This window comes from Pelobates fuscus, chromosome 2 (assembly GCF_036172605.1).
Source record: "Pelobates fuscus isolate aPelFus1 chromosome 2, aPelFus1.pri, whole genome shotgun sequence".
Taxonomy (NCBI): Eukaryota; Metazoa; Chordata; class Amphibia; order Anura; family Pelobatidae; genus Pelobates; species Pelobates fuscus.
Window position 1 is genome coordinate 283,335,714 of NC_086318.1, and position 20,904 is coordinate 283,356,617.

The 20,904-nt window shown below is 41.8% G+C and overlaps 1 protein-coding gene across 1 annotated transcript in view; it reads left to right on the forward strand.

Moving 5' to 3' along the window:
- Positions 1–14,914, forward strand: part of TMEM242 (transmembrane protein 242) — a 96,698-nt gene extending 81,784 nt beyond the window's left edge. Inside the window, exons 3-4 of the mRNA XM_063443414.1 lie at positions 6,282–6,419; positions 14,441–14,914. Coding sequence (XP_063299484.1) covers positions 6,282–6,419; positions 14,441–14,554 — 252 coding nt within the window. The 3' untranslated portion in view covers positions 14,555–14,914. The remainder of the gene's footprint in view (positions 1–6,281; positions 6,420–14,440) is intronic.
- The last annotated feature ends 5,990 nt before the right edge of the window (positions 14,915–20,904 follow it).

A 20,904-nucleotide genomic window follows, 5' to 3' on the forward strand; every position in this document is an offset into this window, starting at 1 on the left:
TCTAAATAAAATTAGATCCCCCAAAAATTATATTAATTGAATATTTATTTATTTACAGTGTGTGTATATAATGAATTCAGTGTGTGTGTGTGTGTATGAGTGCAGAGTGTGTGTGTGTGTCTGATGCAGAGCCTTGGTGGGAGGTGGGCATTTTTTTTTTTTTTTTTTATTATTTTAATATTAAATTATTTTTTATATATATTATTCATATATTATTTTTATTTTATTTAAATTTTTATTTATATTTTTTTCGTCCCCCCTCCCTGCTTGTTAGCTGGCCAGGGAGGGGGGCTCTCATTCCCTGGTGGTCCAGTGGATGGGCTGTAGGAGGGGGGCTGGCAGGAAGCTGTATCTTACCTTCACAGCAGCTCCTGTCAGCTCCCTTCTCTCTCCTCCGGTCGGCTCCCACTGTAAGTCTCGCAGCCGGTAACCCGTGGCAACGCTCTGACCCCACGGCTCTCGGGAGACTTGCAAGGGAGCTGACCGGAGGAGAGAGAAGGGAGCTGCTGTGAAGGTAAGTTACAGCTTGCTGACAGCCCCCAACAGGACCGCCGGGCTTGTAATGAGCCCGGCGGTCCTGTCTGTATTATGGCAATGTAAGTTGCCATAATACAGACATTAACTCGAGTATAAGACGAGTGGGGGTTTTTCAGCACAAAAAATGTGCCGAAAAACTTGTCTTATACTAGAGTAAATACGGTATATATAGTCATACTAAGTGTATTTTTATATTAATATATACATATATTAATATAAAAACACGTGTGTATGTATATATATATATATATATATATATATATATATATATATATATATATATATATATATATTATACATTATACAATAAAAATAAAAAGAATAAAAAAATGTAAAAAAAATTATATGTAATTTTATTCATAAAAAAAAATACAAAATACCCCTGCACTCCAACTAAAAAAAGAAAAATAGTACCTGGTGCTCTGGTGGCTTAATCATAAACAAAGTGAAAATACCAGCACTCAAGGTTTTCCAGAAGATAACTTCTCCATTTATTGCGGAAGAAAAATTTGACGTTTCAGCTCCACTGAGGAGCTTTCATCAGGACACAAACATTCATAAAACTGAAGACTCATATAGGACATGTAATCATGTGGTACTTACAATCAGCTGGTTTTCATGCCTTCAGCCCTCGAGTTTACTATGCCTGCCCATTAATTTCAAAGGTATTTCCTGGTCAGTTAATCATCTGACTAAATAGGCTAATTTCATTGGCTTGACAACTACGTTACTGGGGCAACCAGGGACGCTTACGTCCCATTGGTTGAATCACCAAATTACGGTGTCTCATATGGACCAAAATAAGCCTGTTTGCAAAGTGCAAAACAATCAACAGGGCGTCGCCGTAGCAACCGGCATGTGAACAGGGGCTAAAGGGAAGAAAAAACAAGCTAAAAGGGAAAGGAGTTGATTTAACATTAAATAAAACAGAGAGGACTCTATATAAGAATAAAGTTTACAGTTACCAAGAGGTATGCTCCAAATAAATAAGCATTAGGTAGAAAGATCACCCCTAAGATAGTGAATAGATATCTGAAGATCTAAAGTGCAAGACAATATTTACATAGTGAATATGACATATAAAATGTGAAAAATAATAAAAAGATATGATAAATAGAGATAAAAAATACTGTTCAGTGAAATATTATCATGATGGCTAAATCAGAGCCATCAACTACTGCTATACAGCAGGAATAGTGATAAAGAATATAGGCATATAAATATAAATATACCTAGAGGCAATAATTACATACATGTAAATATATATATATATATATATATATATATATATATATAATGAATTGAACAAATCTCTTCTATTGTGTGCCTCAAAATCAAAAATATAAAGTAAGTGAAAAAAATTATGTAATACTGTAGACAGATGTCATAAAATATTGATATTTATAGATATATAGACTTCAAATATGTATAAATGTATTTAAATTTGATGTGCATATTTATGTATTATTTTTACATAATTAAGTACCGTATATGCTCGAGTATAAGTCGACCCGAATATAAGCCGAGGCCCCTAATTTTAGCACAAAAAACTGGGAAAACTTATTGACTTATGTATAAGCCTAGGGTGGGAAATGCAGCGCCTGCTGGTAAATTTCTAAATAAAATTACATTAATCGAATATTTATTTACAGTGTGTGTATATAATGAATGCAGTGTGTTGGTGTTTGTGTGTAGTGTGTGTGTATATAGTGAATGCAGTGTGTGTGTGTGTGTATGTGTATATAATGCAGAGTGTGTGTTTGTATGAGTGTGTATATAATGCAGAGTGTGTGCATTACATACACACACTCATACAAACACACACTGCATTATATACACACACGCACTCTGCATTATATAAACACACACTCTGTGTGTATATAATGCAGAGTGTGTGTGTGTATATCATGCAGTGTGTGTTTGTGTGAATGCAGAGTGTGTGTGTGTAAACTGGGTTGGGTGGGGGGAGGGCTTTTAAATTTTATTATTTTATTTTAATATTTTTTAAATATTATTATTTAAATTATTTTAATATTTATTTAATTATAATTTTTTTTTGTCCCCCCCCCCCCCCCCTGCTTGTTGCCTGGCCAGGGAGGGGGCTATGTAAATCCCCGGTGGTCCAGTGGTGTGTACTATGCGGGGGGGGGGGGGTTGTTACTTACCCCCCCGCAGCTCCGGTCAGCTCCGTGCAGCTCCCCAGTTCAGCTCACAGTGTAAGTCTCGCTGTCTGCGTGCCGCGCGGAGCGTTGCCGCAGTAACCCGTGGCAACGCTCTGACGGCCGCGGGTGTCACGAGACTTACACTGTGAGCTGCAGGGAGCTGACCGGAGCTGCTACAAAGGTAAGTAAGAGCTCGCGGCCAGCCCCCAACAGCAATGTAAGTTGCCATAATACAGACCTTGACTAGAGTATAAGCCGAGTGGGCCTTTTTCAGCACAAAAAATGTGCCGAAAATCATTAAAACAATTTTAATGATTGCAATTTGAGTGACCTGTTTGACAACCCAGGCCAAAAGTCCAGAGAATATAATTTGCTAGCACTGTATTTAACGCTGTAACTTTCCATGACAACCTAAAACCTGTATGTTACAAACCCTCCTTACCCTGGACGTTTCTCACAAACTCCTGAAAGAGCCTGCTAGCTAGCCTACTGCCCAAGGACTATGAGCCACATACAAAGACACTGTTCAGGAGTTATATCTCCCCAGCCTCCATTACCAGCTTTCCCTGGGTGCCTGAGACTAAGGGGAACAAACGCTACTCGATACCCAGACAGAGCACCCTGTATTGCGACCACAAGAGCTCCCGTATGTTGACCGGCCAAAGCACCAAATGCCCTGGAACTGTTTTGGGCATAGGACAGAACTTTGACACGGTGGAGTTTCCTTACACTGCATGGATCTGAGTGTTTTTTGGAGGGAAGGTGCCTGAGACTAAGGAGAACAAACGCTACCTAGGAGCCAGCCGGAGCATGCCAGATTGCGGCTGCAGGAGCTTCCAGAATTTCCAAAAAAGCACCAAACGCCCAGGAACTGTTTTGGGCATAGGACCATGTGTGCGACTGGTCAGAACTTCCACACAGTGGCGTTTCCCCCACACTGAATGGATCTGAGCGCTATTTGGAGAACGTCTGCGCTCAGATCAGAGCTATTTAACAACATAATATTTGTGGGGATTCCTATATGTTTTGTATGTATTTTGATCATTTAGGGTTTTCTTCCGAGTACAGAAATTTGTAGACATTTTGTGGGCGTGCTGTGGGAGTGTTCTGGGCGTGTTGTGGGAGTTTTTGTGGCAGTATGTAGTGTATTTCTAAATTGTATAAAAGCCGGCCATCTGGCCAGAATAAAACATTCCTTCTTGTACCCCTCATCAAGTCTAGGCTGATGTTTGGGTATGCTAGAGCTTTAATCACTGCTTTACTTGGAAATTGGGAGAACTACAGCGGATATACTCAGTCGGAATATAGGGGATCCGTTACACTGTACGTGGGGGTATTGTTTTACTCGGGAGACTTTGCTGAACACAAATTTTAGTGTTTCAAAACAGTAAAACATATCACAGCAATGATATTGTCGGTGAAAGTGAAGTTTTTTGCATTTTCCACACACAAACGGCCCTTTCACTGATATTGTTGTGATATGTTTTACTGTTTTGAAACACTAGAATTTCAGCGAAGTCTCCCGAATATAACAGTACCCTTCATGTACAGGTTTTATAGTGTTTTTGAAAGTTATAGGGTCAAATATACGGCTTGATTTTGTTTTTTTAGATTGAAATTAGCCAGATTAGTTATGTTGCCTATGAGAGCGTATGGTAGCCCAGGAATAAGAATTACCCCCATGATGGTATACCATTTGCAAAAGTAGACAACCCAAGGTATTGCAAATGCGGTATGTTTAGTCTTTTTTAGTAGCCACTTAGTCACAAACACTGGCCATTCAGAATAGTTTTTTGTTTTAATACACAGATATAAATGCTAACTTTGGCCACTTGTGGCTACTAAAAAAGAGTGGACATACCCCATTTTGAATACCCTGGGTTGTCTTCTTTAAAAAAAATATGTACATGTGAGGTGTTCAGAGATTTGACAGATAACTCTGTTACAATGTCGCTATTGATACATTTTAAAATGATATGTTTTGAAACGGCAATGTCCTACTTGTACTTATAGCCCTATAACTTGCAAAGAACATGTTAACAGTGGGTATTTCTAAAATCAGGACATCATTTAAAAACTAGCACAGATGTTTTTTGTCGGTTGTAGATGCGTAACAGATCTTAGAGGTCAAAGTTAGAAAGTTGTTTTTTTTTTCATATTTTATAAATTTGTTATAGTAAATTATATGATATGATGAAAATAATGGTGTATCTTTAGAAAGACCATTTAATGGCAAGAAAAACAGTATATAATATGTGTGGGTGGGTACAGTAAATGAGTAAGAGGAAAATATCAGCTAAACACAAACACCGCAGAAATGTAAAAACAGCCCTGGTCCTTAACGGTAACAAAATTGAAACACGGTCTGGTCACTAAGGGGTTAAACATCTGTATGGACTGATAAAACCACTTCTTCAGGCAGAGAATTCCATATCTTTATTGTTCTTACGGTTAAAAAAAAAAAAAAAAAAAACTTTCCTTTTCCTTAGACTAAATCTTCTTTCTTCCAGTCTAAACGCATGACCTCGTGTCCTATGTAAAGTCCTGTTTGTGAATAGATTTCCACACAATGGTTTGTATTGGTGCCGGATAAATTTGTATAATATCATATCCCCTCTGAGGTGACATTTTAATAAACTTAAGAGGTTTTAATTTGTTAGCCTTTCTTCATAGCTAAAATATTCCATTCCTTTTATTAATTTTGCTGCCGGCCTATGCACTCTTTTCAGTGCCATAATATACTTCTATAGAACAGGTGCCCAAAATTGCACAGCATATTCAAGATGTGGACTTACCAGCGATTTATAAGAAGGCAAAATGATATTCTCATCCCAAGAATGCCTTTTTTCATGCATGACAATACCTTACTAGCCTTAACCCCTTCTGATTGACATTGCACATTGTTGCATAGTTTGTTGTCTATAACAATTCCCAAGTCCTTCTCGTGTGTTGTTATCCCTAATTCGCTTCCATTAAGGGTATATGTTGCTTGTGCATTCTTTACACCAAAGTGCATAACTTGGCATTTGTCTACATTAAATTTCATATTCATTTGAGTGCCCAGTCCTCCAATCTATCTAAATCCCTCTGCAGCAAAGTAATATCTTGCTCACATTGTATTATTTTACAGAGTTTTGTGTAACCTGCAAACACTGAAACATGACTTTCAATGCTTTTTTCAAGAACATTTATAAACATGTTAAATAGAAGGGGTCCTAGAACAGAACCCTGAGGGGCACCACTTGCCACCTCTGTCCAGCTTGAAAATATACCATTAATGACAATTCTCTGTACTCTATTTCTAAGCCAATGTTGTACCCAAGAACAATAATTTTCATCTAGATCCATTTATTTGAGTTTGAACAGTAATCTATTGTGTGGAACTGTATGAAATGCCTTGGCAAAACCAAATAGATCATTCACTGCAACACCCTGATCTATACTTTTACTTAGGTTTAGCTACTATACCTGAAAGAAAATACCACAAAACTAAATATTCATTAAGATTACAAATTTGTAAGAATTGTAAAATAATTACAGTAATTGTTTTTTATTTTATTTTATTTATTTTGATTTCTCCAGGGTGTTACTGCAACGGCTGCCTTGCCGGAAAGTGGTTCATCTCTTGCCCTGAGGGCTTTAGGCTGGGGTTCACTTTATGCCTGGTGTGGAGTTGGACTGATCAGTTTTGCTGTATGGAAGGTACTCGGAGTTCATAGTGTGAGTATTTAGGCTCTGCTTAGATTAAACCAACACTGGAGTTATTGAAATTGCGTCCTTTTATGGTTATTCTAAACCTAAACATACACGTTGTTAAGACCAGCACTTTGCAACTTTGAGAACAGAAGGCCTGGAGGTGGGCAAAGACTTTTGGATGATTTGTAATTACACAATGGCTAATCCAAAATTAAAACAAACATACAGGGTTATTTACTAAAGTGATAATTCAGGGTTACCTGAAAGCAAAACTGACTGATCATTTTTCCATGTCAGCTATTTTGACCTTCAGTTTGATTTTCACTTTGAATTCATGTTGAATTCTCACTTTAGTGAACAACCCTGATAGATTAACCCCTTAAGGACACATGACATGTGTGACATGTCATGATTCCATTTTATTCCAGAAGTTTGGTCCTTAAGGGGTTAAAGGATCACTATAGTCAAAATATAAAAGCAACAAAGACAGGTGTCCTAGCGTTATTTCTTGCTTTTATAATAATTTCCACTTGAAAAATATTTTTGAGTCCTTATTATAGTTAAAACTTATCTCCGTTCCAGCGCCAAGATCATTGGCAGGCCACGCCTCCTTTTTCGGCAAAATGAGGTAGTAGCAGGGCTCAATCAGACGCTTCTCTTGGAGAAGCGTCATCATTCCCTGGTGCGCATACGCTGCTTTGCGCTGCACCAATCGCGTTCTTCATAGTGTGGCTTTGAATGCCGCTCTATGAATGAACACTGAGCGCTCTATTGCGCATGTGCGCGTTCACAAGCTGAGCTGACTGACAGACAGCTCGCTGTCTATGCCTGCCCCACTCTTATCGCAACCTTTCTAAGCCTAAAGTTTGTATACAAACACTATATATAGAGATTTATATCTCTATATATAGTGTTTGTATACAAACACACAAATTGTAAATAGTGTACAAACAGACGCGCGCACACACACACTCTATCTATTTCTGTCTTTATCGATCTATCTTATACCCCACCTCCTTTAGACTGTAAGCTCGTTTGAGCAGGGTCCTCAACTACCTATTGTTCCTGTTACATTTTGTTATTGTCCCATTTGGTAAATTCCCCTTTTATAGTAAAGCGCTGCGGAATAAGCTGGCACTTTATAAATACCAATAATAATCTATTGTTATCTATCTAATTTTATCTATATTTATCAATCTATATCTATCTGACGCTCACTCTCACTCACTCTCTCACTCACGTTCACTCTCTCACTCACGTTCACTCTCTCACTCACGTTCACTCTCTCACTCACGTTCACTCTCTCTCACTCACGTTCACTCTCTCTCTCACTCACGGTCACTCTCTCTCACTCACGGTCACTCTCTCTCTCACTCACGGTCACTCTCTCTCTCACTCACGGTCACTCTCTCTCTCACTCACGGTCACTCTCTCTCTCACTCACGGTCACTCTCTCTCTCACTCACGGTCACTCTCTCTCACTCACGGTCACTCTCTCACTCACGGTCTCTCTCACTTACGGTCTCTCTCTCTCACTCACGTTCACTCTCACTCACGTTCACTCTCACTCACGTTCTCTCTCACTCACGGTCACTCTCTCTCACGGTCTCACTCTCTCTCACTCACGTTCACTCTCGCTCTCTCTCACTCACGTTCACTCTCGCTCTCTCTCACTCACGTTCACTCTCGCTCTCTCTCACTTACGGTCACTCTCGCTCTCTCTCACTCACGGTCACTCTCTCTCACTCACGGTCACTCTCGCTCTCTCTCACTCACGGTCACTCTCGCTCTCTCTCACTCACGGTCACTCTCGCTCTCTCTCACTCACGGTCACTCTCGCTCTCTCTCGCTCTCTCTCACTCACGGTCGCTCTCTCTCACTCACGGTCACTCTCGCTCTCTCTCACTCACGGTCACTCTCGCTCTCTCTCACGGTCACTCTCGCTCTCTCTCACGGTCACTCTCGCTCTCTCTCACGGTCACTCTCGCTCTCTCTCACGGTCACTCTCGCTCTCTCTCACGGTCACTCTCGCTCTCTCACTCACGGTCACTCTCGCTCTCACTCACGGTCACTCTCGCTCTCTCTCACGGTCACTCTCGCTCTCACTCACGGTCGCTCTCTCACTCATGTTCACTCTCGCTCTCTCTCACTCACGGTCACTCTCGCTCTCTCACGGTCACTCTCGCTCTCACTCACGGTCGCTCTCTCACTCACGTTCGCTCTCGCTCTCTCTCTCTCACGTTCGCTCTCGCTCTCTCACTCACGTTCGCTCTCGCTCTCTCTCACTCACGTTCGCTCTCTCACTCACGTTCGCTCGCGCTCTCTCACTCACGTTCGCTCGCGCTCTCTCACTCACGTTCGCTCTCGCGCTCTCTCACTCACGTTCGCTCTCGCTCTCTCACTCACGTTCGCTCTCGCTCTCTCTCACTCACGTTCGCTCTCGCTCTCTCTCACTCACGTTCGCTCTCTCTCACTCACGTTCGCTCTCTCTCACTCACGTTCGCTCTCTCTCACTCACGTTCGCTCTCGCTCTCTCTCACTCACGTTCGCTCTCGCTCTCTCTCACTCACGTTCGCTCTCGCTCTCTCTCACTCACGTTCGCTCTCGCTCTCTCTCACTCACGTTCGCTCTCGCTCTCTCTCACTCACGTTCGCTCTCGCTCTCTCTCACTCACGTTCGCTCTCGCTCTCTCTCACTCACGTTCGCTCTCGCTCACGTTCGCTCTCGCTCTCTCGCTCACGTTCGCTCTCACTCACGTTCGCTCTCGCTCTCTCACTCACGTTCGCTCTCTCACTCACGTTCGCTCTCGTTCTCTCTCGTTCTCGCTCTCTCTCGTTCGCTCTCGCTCGCTCTCGCTCTCTCTCTCGCTCGCTCTCGCTCTCTCTCTCGTTCTCTCTCGTTCTCTCTCTCTCTCGTTCTCTCTCTCTCTCGTTCTCTCTCTCTCTCGTTCTCTCTCTCGTTCGCTCTCTCTCTCTCGTTCTCTCGTTCTCTCTCTCTCGTTCTCTCTCTCTCGTTCTCTCTCTCTCGTTCTCTCTCTCTCTCGTTCTCTCTCTCTCGTTCTCTCTCTCTCGTTCTCTCTCTCTCGTTCTCTCTCTCTCTCTCTCGTTCTCTCTCGTTCTCTCTCTCTCTCGTGCTCTCTCTCTCTCGTTCTCTCTCTCTCTCGTTCTCTCTCTCTCTCGTTCTCTCTCTCTCTCGTTCTCTCTCTCTCTCGTTCTCTCTCTCTCTCGTTCTCTCTCTCTCTCGTTCTCTCTCTCTCGTTCTCTCTCTCTCTCGTTCTCTCTCTCTCGTTCTCTCTCTCTCTCTTTCTCTCTCTCTCTCGTTCTCTCTCTCTCTCTCGTTCTCTCTCTCTCTCTCTCTCGTTCTCTCTCTCTCTCTCTCTCGTTCTCTCTCTCTCTCTCTCTCGTTCTCTCTCTCTCTCGTTCTCTCTCTCTCGTTCTCTCTCTCTCTCTCTCGTTCTCTCTCTCTCTCTCTCGTTCTCTCTCGGTCTCTCTCTCGGTCTCTCTCTCTCGTTCTCGGTCTCTCTCTCTCGTTCTCGGTCTCTCTCTCTCTCGTTCTCTGTCTGTCTCTCTCTCTCGTTCTCTGTCTGTCTCTCTCTCTCGTTCTCTGTCTGTCTCTCTCTCTCGTTCTCTGTCTCTCTCTCTCTCTCGTTCTCTGTCTCTCTCTCTCGTTCTCTCTCTGTCTCTCTCTCTCGTTCTCTCTCGTTCTCTCTCTGTCTCTCTCTCTCGTTCTCTCTCTGTCTCTCTCTCTCGTTCTCTCTCTGTCTCTCTCTCTCGTTCTCTCTCTGTCTCTCTCTCTCGTTCTCTCTCTGTCTCTCTCTCTCGTTCTCTCTCTGTCTCTCTCTCTCGTTCTCTCTCTGTCTCTGTGTCTCTCTCCCTCTCCCTCTCCCGGCATTTGGTCAGTGAAGTTACTTGTCAGACATAACATCTATTATATGTTTGCCAATTGCATAGTACTTTGAAAAAGTGGGGACATAAACCATTGACATAAATTTCTAGACAAAGATGTTTGTGCACCATCCTGTGAGATTTGGGAAAAAAGCTTCAAGACACTCATGTTTATGACTTGTGCGTTACTTGAATGATCCACGTAATTCATTATAAACACGTCAGTATCCTCTTCCCTGAGGTCCTTGTTGAAATACATAGCAGAGAAGGGAATTTTGTTTATTGGACATCATAAAGCTGAGGCTTGTTTGTGCGCTGTACTTCAAAGGCATACCAATCCCACATGAGCTGCTTGCACACATTTTCCACCAGTAATTTACTAAAATAGAAAGCTAATAGAAACTAGGCCTTGATTTTTTTTCTTATGTTCTATAAATGTCAAACACAAATTAATGCAGTTTAAACAGATTTTCTTTTTTATCTTTCAATGTTACATTATTTCTGCAAGACTCTTGTGGAAAATGGAATCCCTGCATATTTTACGATATCTCTAATGTCATTGCACATTATATGAAACATTAATGTAAAAAAGCCCTGTGTAGTACAGAATTTACATACAATCTACAATAACTGTTATGGTGTTTTGGATTATCAACACTACACTTTGTCTTTAATATTATTAGTTAAGTATTTGGTAAGTAGTTAGGTTATAAAAGTTTAAAGTATATGTCTACACACATGTTCCCAGTTGTTTAGCTGAATAATATATACTTATGGATTTTTTTTTTGTATGTTGTCAGTAAGTTTTACCGAACAACCATTGATCACTAAAGTGGCAGTGCATACTGTTAGCGAGGAGCGTTTTTTTTTTTTCCCCAACTAAAAAATCTCCACATTAGCAACAGGGATTTACTGGCAGACCTTACTGGTTAGGGGCTGGCTCTCGTATAAGTATAATGGGAGCCAATAAAAGCTAGTTCCCTCCTCGACACATTCAAAATTTTGAACCTGCCTCTGCCTGGTGAAGCCACACAAAATAAAGTTAAGATCTGAAAATTTCCCTTGGATCCCACAGGGAGAGAGACTATGGCTCTCACAAACATCTTAAAATAAAAATAGCTTAAGTTGCTCATAGCCTATCCTATATGCTGTGTACAGCAGGGCAAAGGGCATTGGGGCCTAAAGGACTCCTAGTTTCCCGGACCCTTTAATATGTGTCACAAACTTATCTTTACCCGACGCCCACACCGCTCCTCTCCTCTGGCCATGCAGGCAGAACTCATCACGTGGCCACATTGCCTCAGTCCTCTGTCCGCGCGGCCCGAATGCTCCGCTTGGCCTGAATAGATTGCTTACCTTCGGTCCTGCGAATAGCTCTCTCTGCTTGTTCATTTAACGAACTACAGACCCTATTAATAAAATATGGCCATGAAATCATGACCTTAAGGGACCACAACATCTAGGCGACCCAATGCTGTATAGGGTTGCAGAGATGATGATGTTGACCAATGGGAACTCTTTTGAGCCTGTTTAACCCCTTAAGGACACATGACGTGTGTGGCATGTCATGATTCCCTTTTATTCCAGAAGTTTGGTCCTTAAGGGGTTAACCCCTTAAGGACGGCGGGTGTTCTCTGCTGTCCTTGGGGACCCGGTCCTAAAGACCGGCAGGCGGCATAGTACTTCCACGCCGTCCTTCCAACTTACCGGATTGCTGGCAAACGCGATGGGGTGACTTTGCGATCACATGGATGGAATAGCCGTCCCCAGCAGTGCCTGCAGGGGGCCTGTCTAGAATGACAGGCAGTCCCCACAGTGCCTGTAAGAAAGTTTAATAACGTTTTAAACCGTTAGTAATATAAAAATATATACTTAGATTAGATATAGATATATATATATATATATATATATATATATACACACACACACACACACACACACACACACACACACACACACACAGTCTAAGTTTATTTTAATATTAATATATATATATATAATTGTATTAATATTAAAATACACTTAGAATGATATTAATAAATAAATATATATATATATATATATATATATAACAAATAAAAAATAAAATAAAATTATATTACGTAATTTCGTTCCAACTGTATTTTGATAATATATAAATATATGTATCTCTCTATAAAAAATATCTCTATACAAATGAAAATAATTTGAAAAAATTCCTTATATACATACACATATGTATATAATTGTGTAATATTTTTACTTAATTACGATTTGAGGGACCTGCCTGACAACCCAGGCATAAAGTCCACCGAATTTGTGATACGTTTTACTGTTTTGAAACACTAATATTTCTGTCCAGCGATTTTATGGTGTTTTCAAAGGTCACAGAGTCAAATACAATTAAATGATATGCCGTTTACAAAAGTAGACAACCCTAGCTATTACAAATGGGGTATGTCCAGTCTTTATTAGTAGCTTCTTAGTCGCAAACACTGGCCAAAATTAGCATTCAAATTCGTTTTTTTTGCATTTTTCACACACAAACAAATGTGTTTTACACACATATATGTATATATAATAATTCTACATATATTTATGTAATAATTTTACATAATTAGGTCATTTTATTAATTACAATTTGCAGGACCTGCCTGACAACCCAGGCCGAAAGTTCAGGGAATTAAATTTTCTAGCACTATATTCAAGCCTGTAACTTTCCAAGACGCCATAAAACCTGTACCTGGGGGGGTACTGTTTTACTCGGAAGACTTCGCTGAACACAAATATTAGTGTTTCAAAACCGTAAAATAGTATAACAGTACCCCTCATGTACAGGTTTTATGGTGTTTTCAAAAGTTACAGAGTCAAATATAAGGTTTGTGTTTCAGTTTTGTCACATTAAAATTCGCCAGGTTGCCTTTGAGACCGTATGGTAGCCCAGGAATGAAAATTATCCCCATGATGGCATACCATTTGCAATAGTAGACAACCCAGGGTATTGCAAATAGGGTATGTTCAGGTTTTTTTTTAGTAGCCACTTAGTCACAAACACTGGCCAAAATTTGCGTTCAAATTAATTTTTTGCATTTTCAAATATTAACACTAATTTTGGCCAGTGTTTGTGACCAAGTGGCTACTAAAAAAGACTGGACATACTCCATTTGCAATACCTTGGGTTGTCTACTTTTGCAAATGGTATGCCATCATGGGGTAATTCTTATTCCTGGGCTACCATATGGTCTCAAAGGCAACGTAACCAATCTGGCGAATTTCAATGTGAAAAAACTGAAATATGTAACACGCTATATTTGACCCTGTAACTTCCCAAAACACCATAAAACCTGTACATAGGGGGTACTGTTTTACACGTGAGACATCGCTGAATACAAATATGTGTATTGTATTGCAGTAAAAGCAAACAGTATTTTGACATTCACAGTTAAAATGTCACGTAGAACTAAAACAATTAAAAAAAAATTCTTATTTTCTCCCATTTTTTAATATTTTTTTCATATTAAATTATGTTCCATACCTAAATATTTGATGTTAAACGAAAGCCCTGTTTCCCCTGAATAAAATATAATAAGTGTGGGTGCATTTAATATGAAAGAGGTGAATTATGGTTGGACAGACATAGAGCGCAAATGCCAGGTTTTGTTTACGGTTTTTTTGGATCACAACTTGTACATTTGGCTGCAGTCTTAAGGGGTTAAATTAAACAAAAATAAAATACAAACCACTCTCCACAATATACCACTCTCCAATGAACTCCTGGTTTTCTAACTCCTACTTGAAAGATTACCTGCTGTTATCCCCTTCCCAGCCAGTCCCTGTCAGCCAACCTCACTACCAACTGTTCACCTCTTCCCCTCCAGCCCCTGTTAGCACTACCTGCAGTCAACCCCTTCCCCTTCAGTCCTTGCCAGCCAACCTCACTAACCACTGTTAACCCCTACCCTGCCAGTTCCTGTTATCCACCCATCCTGCTGGTAAGCCGTTCCTTGCCAATCCCTGTTATCCGCCCATCCTGAGGGTAACCCATTCCCTGCCAGTCCCTGTCATCTGCTCATCCTTTACACAATTTCCCACACAGGATTGCACAGCTCTCTAACAGAGAAATGTTTGTGAAAGATTGTATATTCTTTTAAAAAATATATTTTGTTTCCTTACTTTTCTAAGCTCAAAGAATTTCAAGAAAAAATGCAATCCATATTTCCACTTGTGCTAAAAAACCACGAGCAGAAATCCAATTCTGAATCCTTCAGTTTTGAAGACCTTTTGAAGTCCAAGTGAAGACAAAGCAAAGATGCACCACCTAGAAATAGCATCTGATAGGATCTACATACAGTGAAGATGGAGGTAGATAAGTGACCACAAGCAATGTTTGGAATCTACATGAGAAGCAGGAAAAAGTTCAGATTTTGGAAGCATTGGTGAACTTTCTCAAAAAAACTACTTGCTGACATGAGCATACCTCCAGCATGCAAATTAAACCATATCAACTTCTGCAGTCACAAGTTGCAATCTATGTGCAAAGGACCTGTCGCTATAGAGTTGCTAGTTCCATATTTGATAAAGGAAAACCTATGCAACACACATTTAGGGGCTCTGTAGGTTAAAATAATGCCTGTTTATCATGCATCCTTTAATCAACTTATGGTAAGGCAACAGTATGCTATAATAATAATGGGATGATCTATTATTTAAAGATTTTTTTTCTTTTGTGCAGTAACTGTCCAAATATTATGTTAACCTACACATGAAATTAAATATTCTATTTTCTAAACCTTGAGTTACAGTTTGTTTGAAAAATGATATGGGTGAAATTTCCTCATGGTAACTAAATCTGTAATTTAGGATGATTTAATACATATATTTGATAAAATTGTGTCTTCTGTTGAATATTCTACCTACAAATATGAATACTGCTTGTCTTGACATACTCACCTGTCTCCTTAGAGCAGCATTTCCCAATTGGTGTTCTACAGCAATTTTCCAATCTGATGGCCTGTGCACTTAGGACCACCCGATCGGTATCGCTGAACAGGGTCCCGGTTAAACGCCATGGCCGTTTAAGAGCGTGACCGGGCCCCTTTAGTATGGGATGCTGGGAGGAACTGACAGTGTGTCACTTCCTTCCAGACACAGAGCACGCTGAGTGGGACAGGAGAGAAAACAGGAGAAGGGAGAGCATCCTCAGCAGCAGCCAGCAGCACTTCAGCCCCAGCAGCATTCCAAGCCAGTCACCCTTCTGCAGATAAAAGGTAACAGGAGGGTGACTGCAAATATAAACAATATGATCCGTGTATTTTTATATCTGTGTATTAAGGTGTTCATGCGTCAGTGTGTGTACCTGTGTGCCAGTGTGTGTACCTCTCATTGTGTGTATATCTGTGTGGCAAGATGTGTACCTGCGTGTTAATGTGTGTATCTGGCAGTGTGTGTCAAGATGTGTATCTGAGTGTCAATGTGTGTGTGTGTATTTTTATTGCCAGTGTGTATCTGTCAGTGTGTGTATCTGCAAAAGTGTGTGTGTCAGTGGGTATCTTCGTGTAAGTGTGTATATGACTGTGTATGTGTAAACGTGTTTCTATGTGTATTTCTATTTGTTAATGTGTATGTATATATGTGTAAGTGTGTATGTGCAGACATCCCAGCAATCAAACACCAACAAAACATGCAAACACACCCCTGCAAACACAAACATGACATGCAAAGACACCCCTGAACTCCAACTCTAAAATGACATACTAACGAGGAGCGATGACGTAGCATGGCGCTGCGTCCGTGTAGTCAATGCGGAGTTCAGCGGGAGCCGAAACAGGGAACACCAGCAACACAACGCTCGAGATTTTCCAGTAAATGCTGCTTAGCCCCATGTAAACAAAAGACTGCCCAGCACTGACAAGAGAGAAGTTTGCCCAGCACTGGAGGGAGAAAAGTCTACTAGAAAGTAGCAGGAAGCCGTCGCAGAGAGCTCAAACACTGTGAAGCAAGATAAGTACTACTACTATATCTCCCCTGAGTACTTTACTGAGGTTTGCCTCTGTATATTTCTGTATGTGTAAGATTCAATTTTCAAATGCCACACATACCCCAAACCACATTAACTCGCAGATAGTGTACTGGAAAGCATTAAATTGATGCATTAATTAGGAAGGGAAAAAGACAAGGGAAAAGATAAGAAGGGTGGGGAGGGGAGACAAAAAGTTGCTGTCTTTTCCTTATTGTTTTTTATTTCATTCCTTCTGTGTACACAGCTGTATATTCCTGTCAAATTTAATTTTCTGAACCATCAGCAGCATTGTGCAGAGATAAGAAGCAAATAGTTATCAGCTTCTGAAAAAAAAAAAAGATTCAATATAAAAAAGGAAAGAGGGAGGAAGGAAATTTGCACAAAATAGCCTCTTTTTTTTTTTTTTTTAATTTAAGCCCTCTGCACCCAAAAAGAGGAAGTAGGAAGTACAGTGACTGCTTGAGCAATTCCTCCCAAAAGGCGGTAGAAGCTGTTGGGGAAAATATTATATATATCTGTTTAATATGTGCTTGATTAAGTCTGTGTGTATGGGAGGTCAGGAATTATCTTCAAAGGGATTTTCTGTTTAGCTAGTTGGAAAGATACAGCACCTGAAAGGCACCTATCACATTTACATATCAACTGATCTTCAAAGGAGTCTCTATCTAGGAAATCACACCTTAGGTTAGAGGAAAAGGGATGGCTGGGAAAGTTAACACTTAAATAAAATAACAGGATAGACAACACTTTGGGCCTTGGGAAAGTAAATCACATTTACATATCAATTGAGCTGAGGAGTTTGCTATTTTCTTCTTTTAAATATGGTCTCCTCCTTTATTGTGTTGATTCCTTTTATGTATTTAAATGTTTCTATCATATCCCCCCTGTCTCGTCTCCAAACGCTCCGTCGCCGGGGTCCTCCGTCCCCAGGCGGGACGGTGGGGGACAGAGGCAGGAGTCCCGGAATGATGGAGGGAAGGCTGGACGGAGGGAACATGACCGCCCACAGCTAAGATGACTGTCAGTAATACATCATACATTACCGGATTTTTATCAATCCAAGTTTCCAAGTTGTTATGTTTTTACGTTTACTTTTTCTGTTGCTATCCTCTTGGCGACCCATACGTTTATATGGAACCAAAAGGAAACGCTGTTGGAATGCAAGTCAAATCCCTTGATACAGAAAGCTCCCTGCACTAACCAATTGTCTTTTACCTTTCTGTAAAAGGATTTGTGTAGGTGGGCTTGAAAATGAGGGCGTGGTGGCAGTTTAGAAATCATGTCCTGATTTTTCAGCTTTTGCCAGCTCTCACTCTAGTTAACAATGAAGGCACAGTCGCAGTTTAGAAATTGCCCTTCAAATGTGAGCTTTGCAGAGTGGAGTTTCAATGAATGTCAATGGACTGCGTGAGTTGCAAACAAATGGTCATATTGTGAAAACTATCAGGACTATGGCTTAGCTGTGGACATTTTTAGTGGCAGCAGGGATAGCTGAACGTTTTGATATGTGTGTAGGTGGGCCTGAAAAGTGTAGGTGTGTAGGTGGGCCTGAAAATGAGGGAGTGGTGGCAGTTTAGAAATCATGTCCTGATTTTTCAGCTTTTGCCAGCTCCCACTCTAGCTTTGCCATTCATTCCTATGGGACCAATTTTGCCACAAGAACGACGATATTCCGTGAACCATTCGTCAAAACGTTCCACAAAGTAATAGCAATCCAATCGGGAACAATCCGCACGTTTTGGTATATTTCTGTCTATGTAGTGTAAAAACTGTGGGAGGAGTTAGGGTGGCAAATTTGGCTATAATAATAATATATATGTGAGATAACAGTAAGTGGTCTTGCTATGCAAGAACACTTAACTAGAAAAGCTACAATTTCTGGGGAAATTGTGTGAAGTGTTCTTGCCTCCACCAGTAGTCTACAACTGGAGTGGGCGGAGTAACTTATTATTTATTTATGTAGCACATTTAATTGCAATGTTGTTGCCCAAAGTGCTTCACAGTTACATTAAAACATACAGTTATGGGGGGGGGGCGTAGCTTGACCGGGAACCAAGCTGGACGCATCTGTCTAGCGCTCCTCACTAACCCCGTTACAGAAAGCTTACAACGGCAGAAAAAACACGAATTAGGGTATATTGCCTTACCCACCCTACTCACCTAACACCATGGACAAGCGCACACCTCGCAAACAGGCTAAAAAACAGGCAGACGGGATGGCCACGGTGAAAGACCTTTTCGCGGCCTCGCGGCAAGCCCGCCAAGATGGGCCTCAGCCTCACCAACGGACAGCGAGCCCGACCAAATACAGCATACACCTACATCGGAGACGGCCCACATTATAGCCGAGATGGCTGCGATGAAAAATTTCCTAGCTCGAGAAATAGAACGCAGCTGGCCGAGATACACACGCTAGGGGCCCGGACTGCTGAACTGGAACAACGGGTCGAATCCACTGTGGCAGCTCACAACCTGGCCACAGATCACATCAACCGACTTACTACACGGCTGGAGGCTTCAGAAGCAGCGCTAGAAGATCTAGCAAACCGCTCACGCTGCAACAATGTGCACATACGTGGCCTCCCCGAACAAGCAGATGAAGGCCCATTGTCGGCCACCATCCTCACAATCCTCCGACCTCTTTTGCCAGATATCCCGGACGAACACTGGCACATCAACAGAGCGCATAGGGCCCTACGCGCCCGAAGAGAGGATAACACGAGGCCCAGGGATGTCATCGTGCGCTTCCTCCATTATCAAACAAAGGAAGCGGTGCTGCGACGGGCCCGGGAGATCCCGGTGAAACATAATGCGGAACTGGCTCTATATCAGGACCTGGCTCCGCTCACCCTCCAACGCAGGAGAGACTGGCGGCCGGTCACAGACTTACTAAGGGCTAACGCAGTGAGGTACGCGTGGGGTCACCCCTTTAAACTGCAAGTATTCAAACAGGGCAGACCCCACGTCCTCTTACCAGGGGCAAATCCAACCCCCTTTCTACGAAACCTGGGCATTATACCACCTAATAACATCACTCTGCCCACCTCTGCGCTCCCAGCCCTGCAAGCACTACCACGAGACTGGTATGAAGCGGCCGAGTAAGACCTCTCCATCCGCAATCCTGCGACTTCACTATACCACGAACCTACCCCCCAGCAAACTAGTTGTGCACCCACTCCTTCATCAGACTCCACAAACGCTGAGTCTGCCACGGACCCTCTGCGACTCATCAAGACACCCTTCTCCGCACCTCACAGACGACCGGCAACGAGAGAAAGAGCAGCCCCAATTAACACTAGCTCCCGACGCCTCAACTACACACCATACCTGAGATTTTTCTTTGGACATCTACTGCAGAATCCCCCAACTCTCCGACCCACCATGTGACTACCACAGCAGTCCATTGCGGCACCCTCTCAGTGCGATGGGAGTTGGGGGCTAACCAACGGACAGCGCAGCACAGCGGTCATCGATAGACCTTCACTACCCGGTTGATGGATCAACAAGATACTGTCACCCCCCAAGACCGGACTAATTTGCCTCTCAACGGAACTGTAATGTATAATGTTATATGATACACCTGACGCCAGACACCACAGAATACACACCTAGATAAGACCGCTAGGCACACACAGCCCATCAGACATACGCGCTCCTATCAACGCAAACCCTGCTTAGTGTGTGCAAGCCTTTAGTTAAGACCTGATACGCTACCTTCCTATTCTGGTACGACTTTGTCTAGCTTTACCTTGACGTAGCTCATCCCCACACTCACCTTCTTGGTGGTCCCTGGCCACATTACCTTTCCTATATTGGACCACGGGCAGGGAGAACCTATGAAACACCCTCAGACAAAACATCCTGATGAAACAATTAGGACAACCATAGATTAGGGATAAAAAAAAAAAAAATATATATATATATATATATATATATATATATATATATATATACATATATACATACAAAAGTATTGAAAAAGACCCTGAGGGGTTGAAACGTTGAAATAGAGGATTTACACTCCGATGTAACTTTTTTGTTTTGAATATCTTTATTGTTGTCATAATATAAACGCATTTAGCGAACCGAGTCATATTAAAGCAACTATTTGCCCACGCAGGGGCCGAAACATTGGTAAGTAAAGGTATAAACAGTTTGTCGCTTACGCAGAAGCGAATTAGTCTTAGCCTGTATAACATGACATAAAGGATTGGTTCATATTGTCAACTGGCCTTTGTACTCAGATTAGTATTACAGCTGTGTTATAGTTTTGTTGTATACTTATTGTTGCCGTAGCATATGTGTGTGTGGCTCCTGCTTGTATGAGTATGCATAGGTCGCCCACGCTAGGGCGCATATATACGGTGCTTATGTCAGTATGCATTACGTCGCCTATGCAGAGGCCATCTGGTTCATGTTGGTGTAATACCGTTTGCTTATACCTGGTCAGTTGTCCTCACTTGACCCTGTTAGTGCTCGTGACGTACCATTGTCTAGTCTGCTCTGGTGTCTTTTGGTACAGTGTGTCTGCCCAGTGCCTCCTGAGGGGCTTATCTCTAACTTTTTACCATGTCTTGTGTTGCACCAGTTCGTGTTTTGGTATGGTGCCCGTGCTGCCAAGCATCCA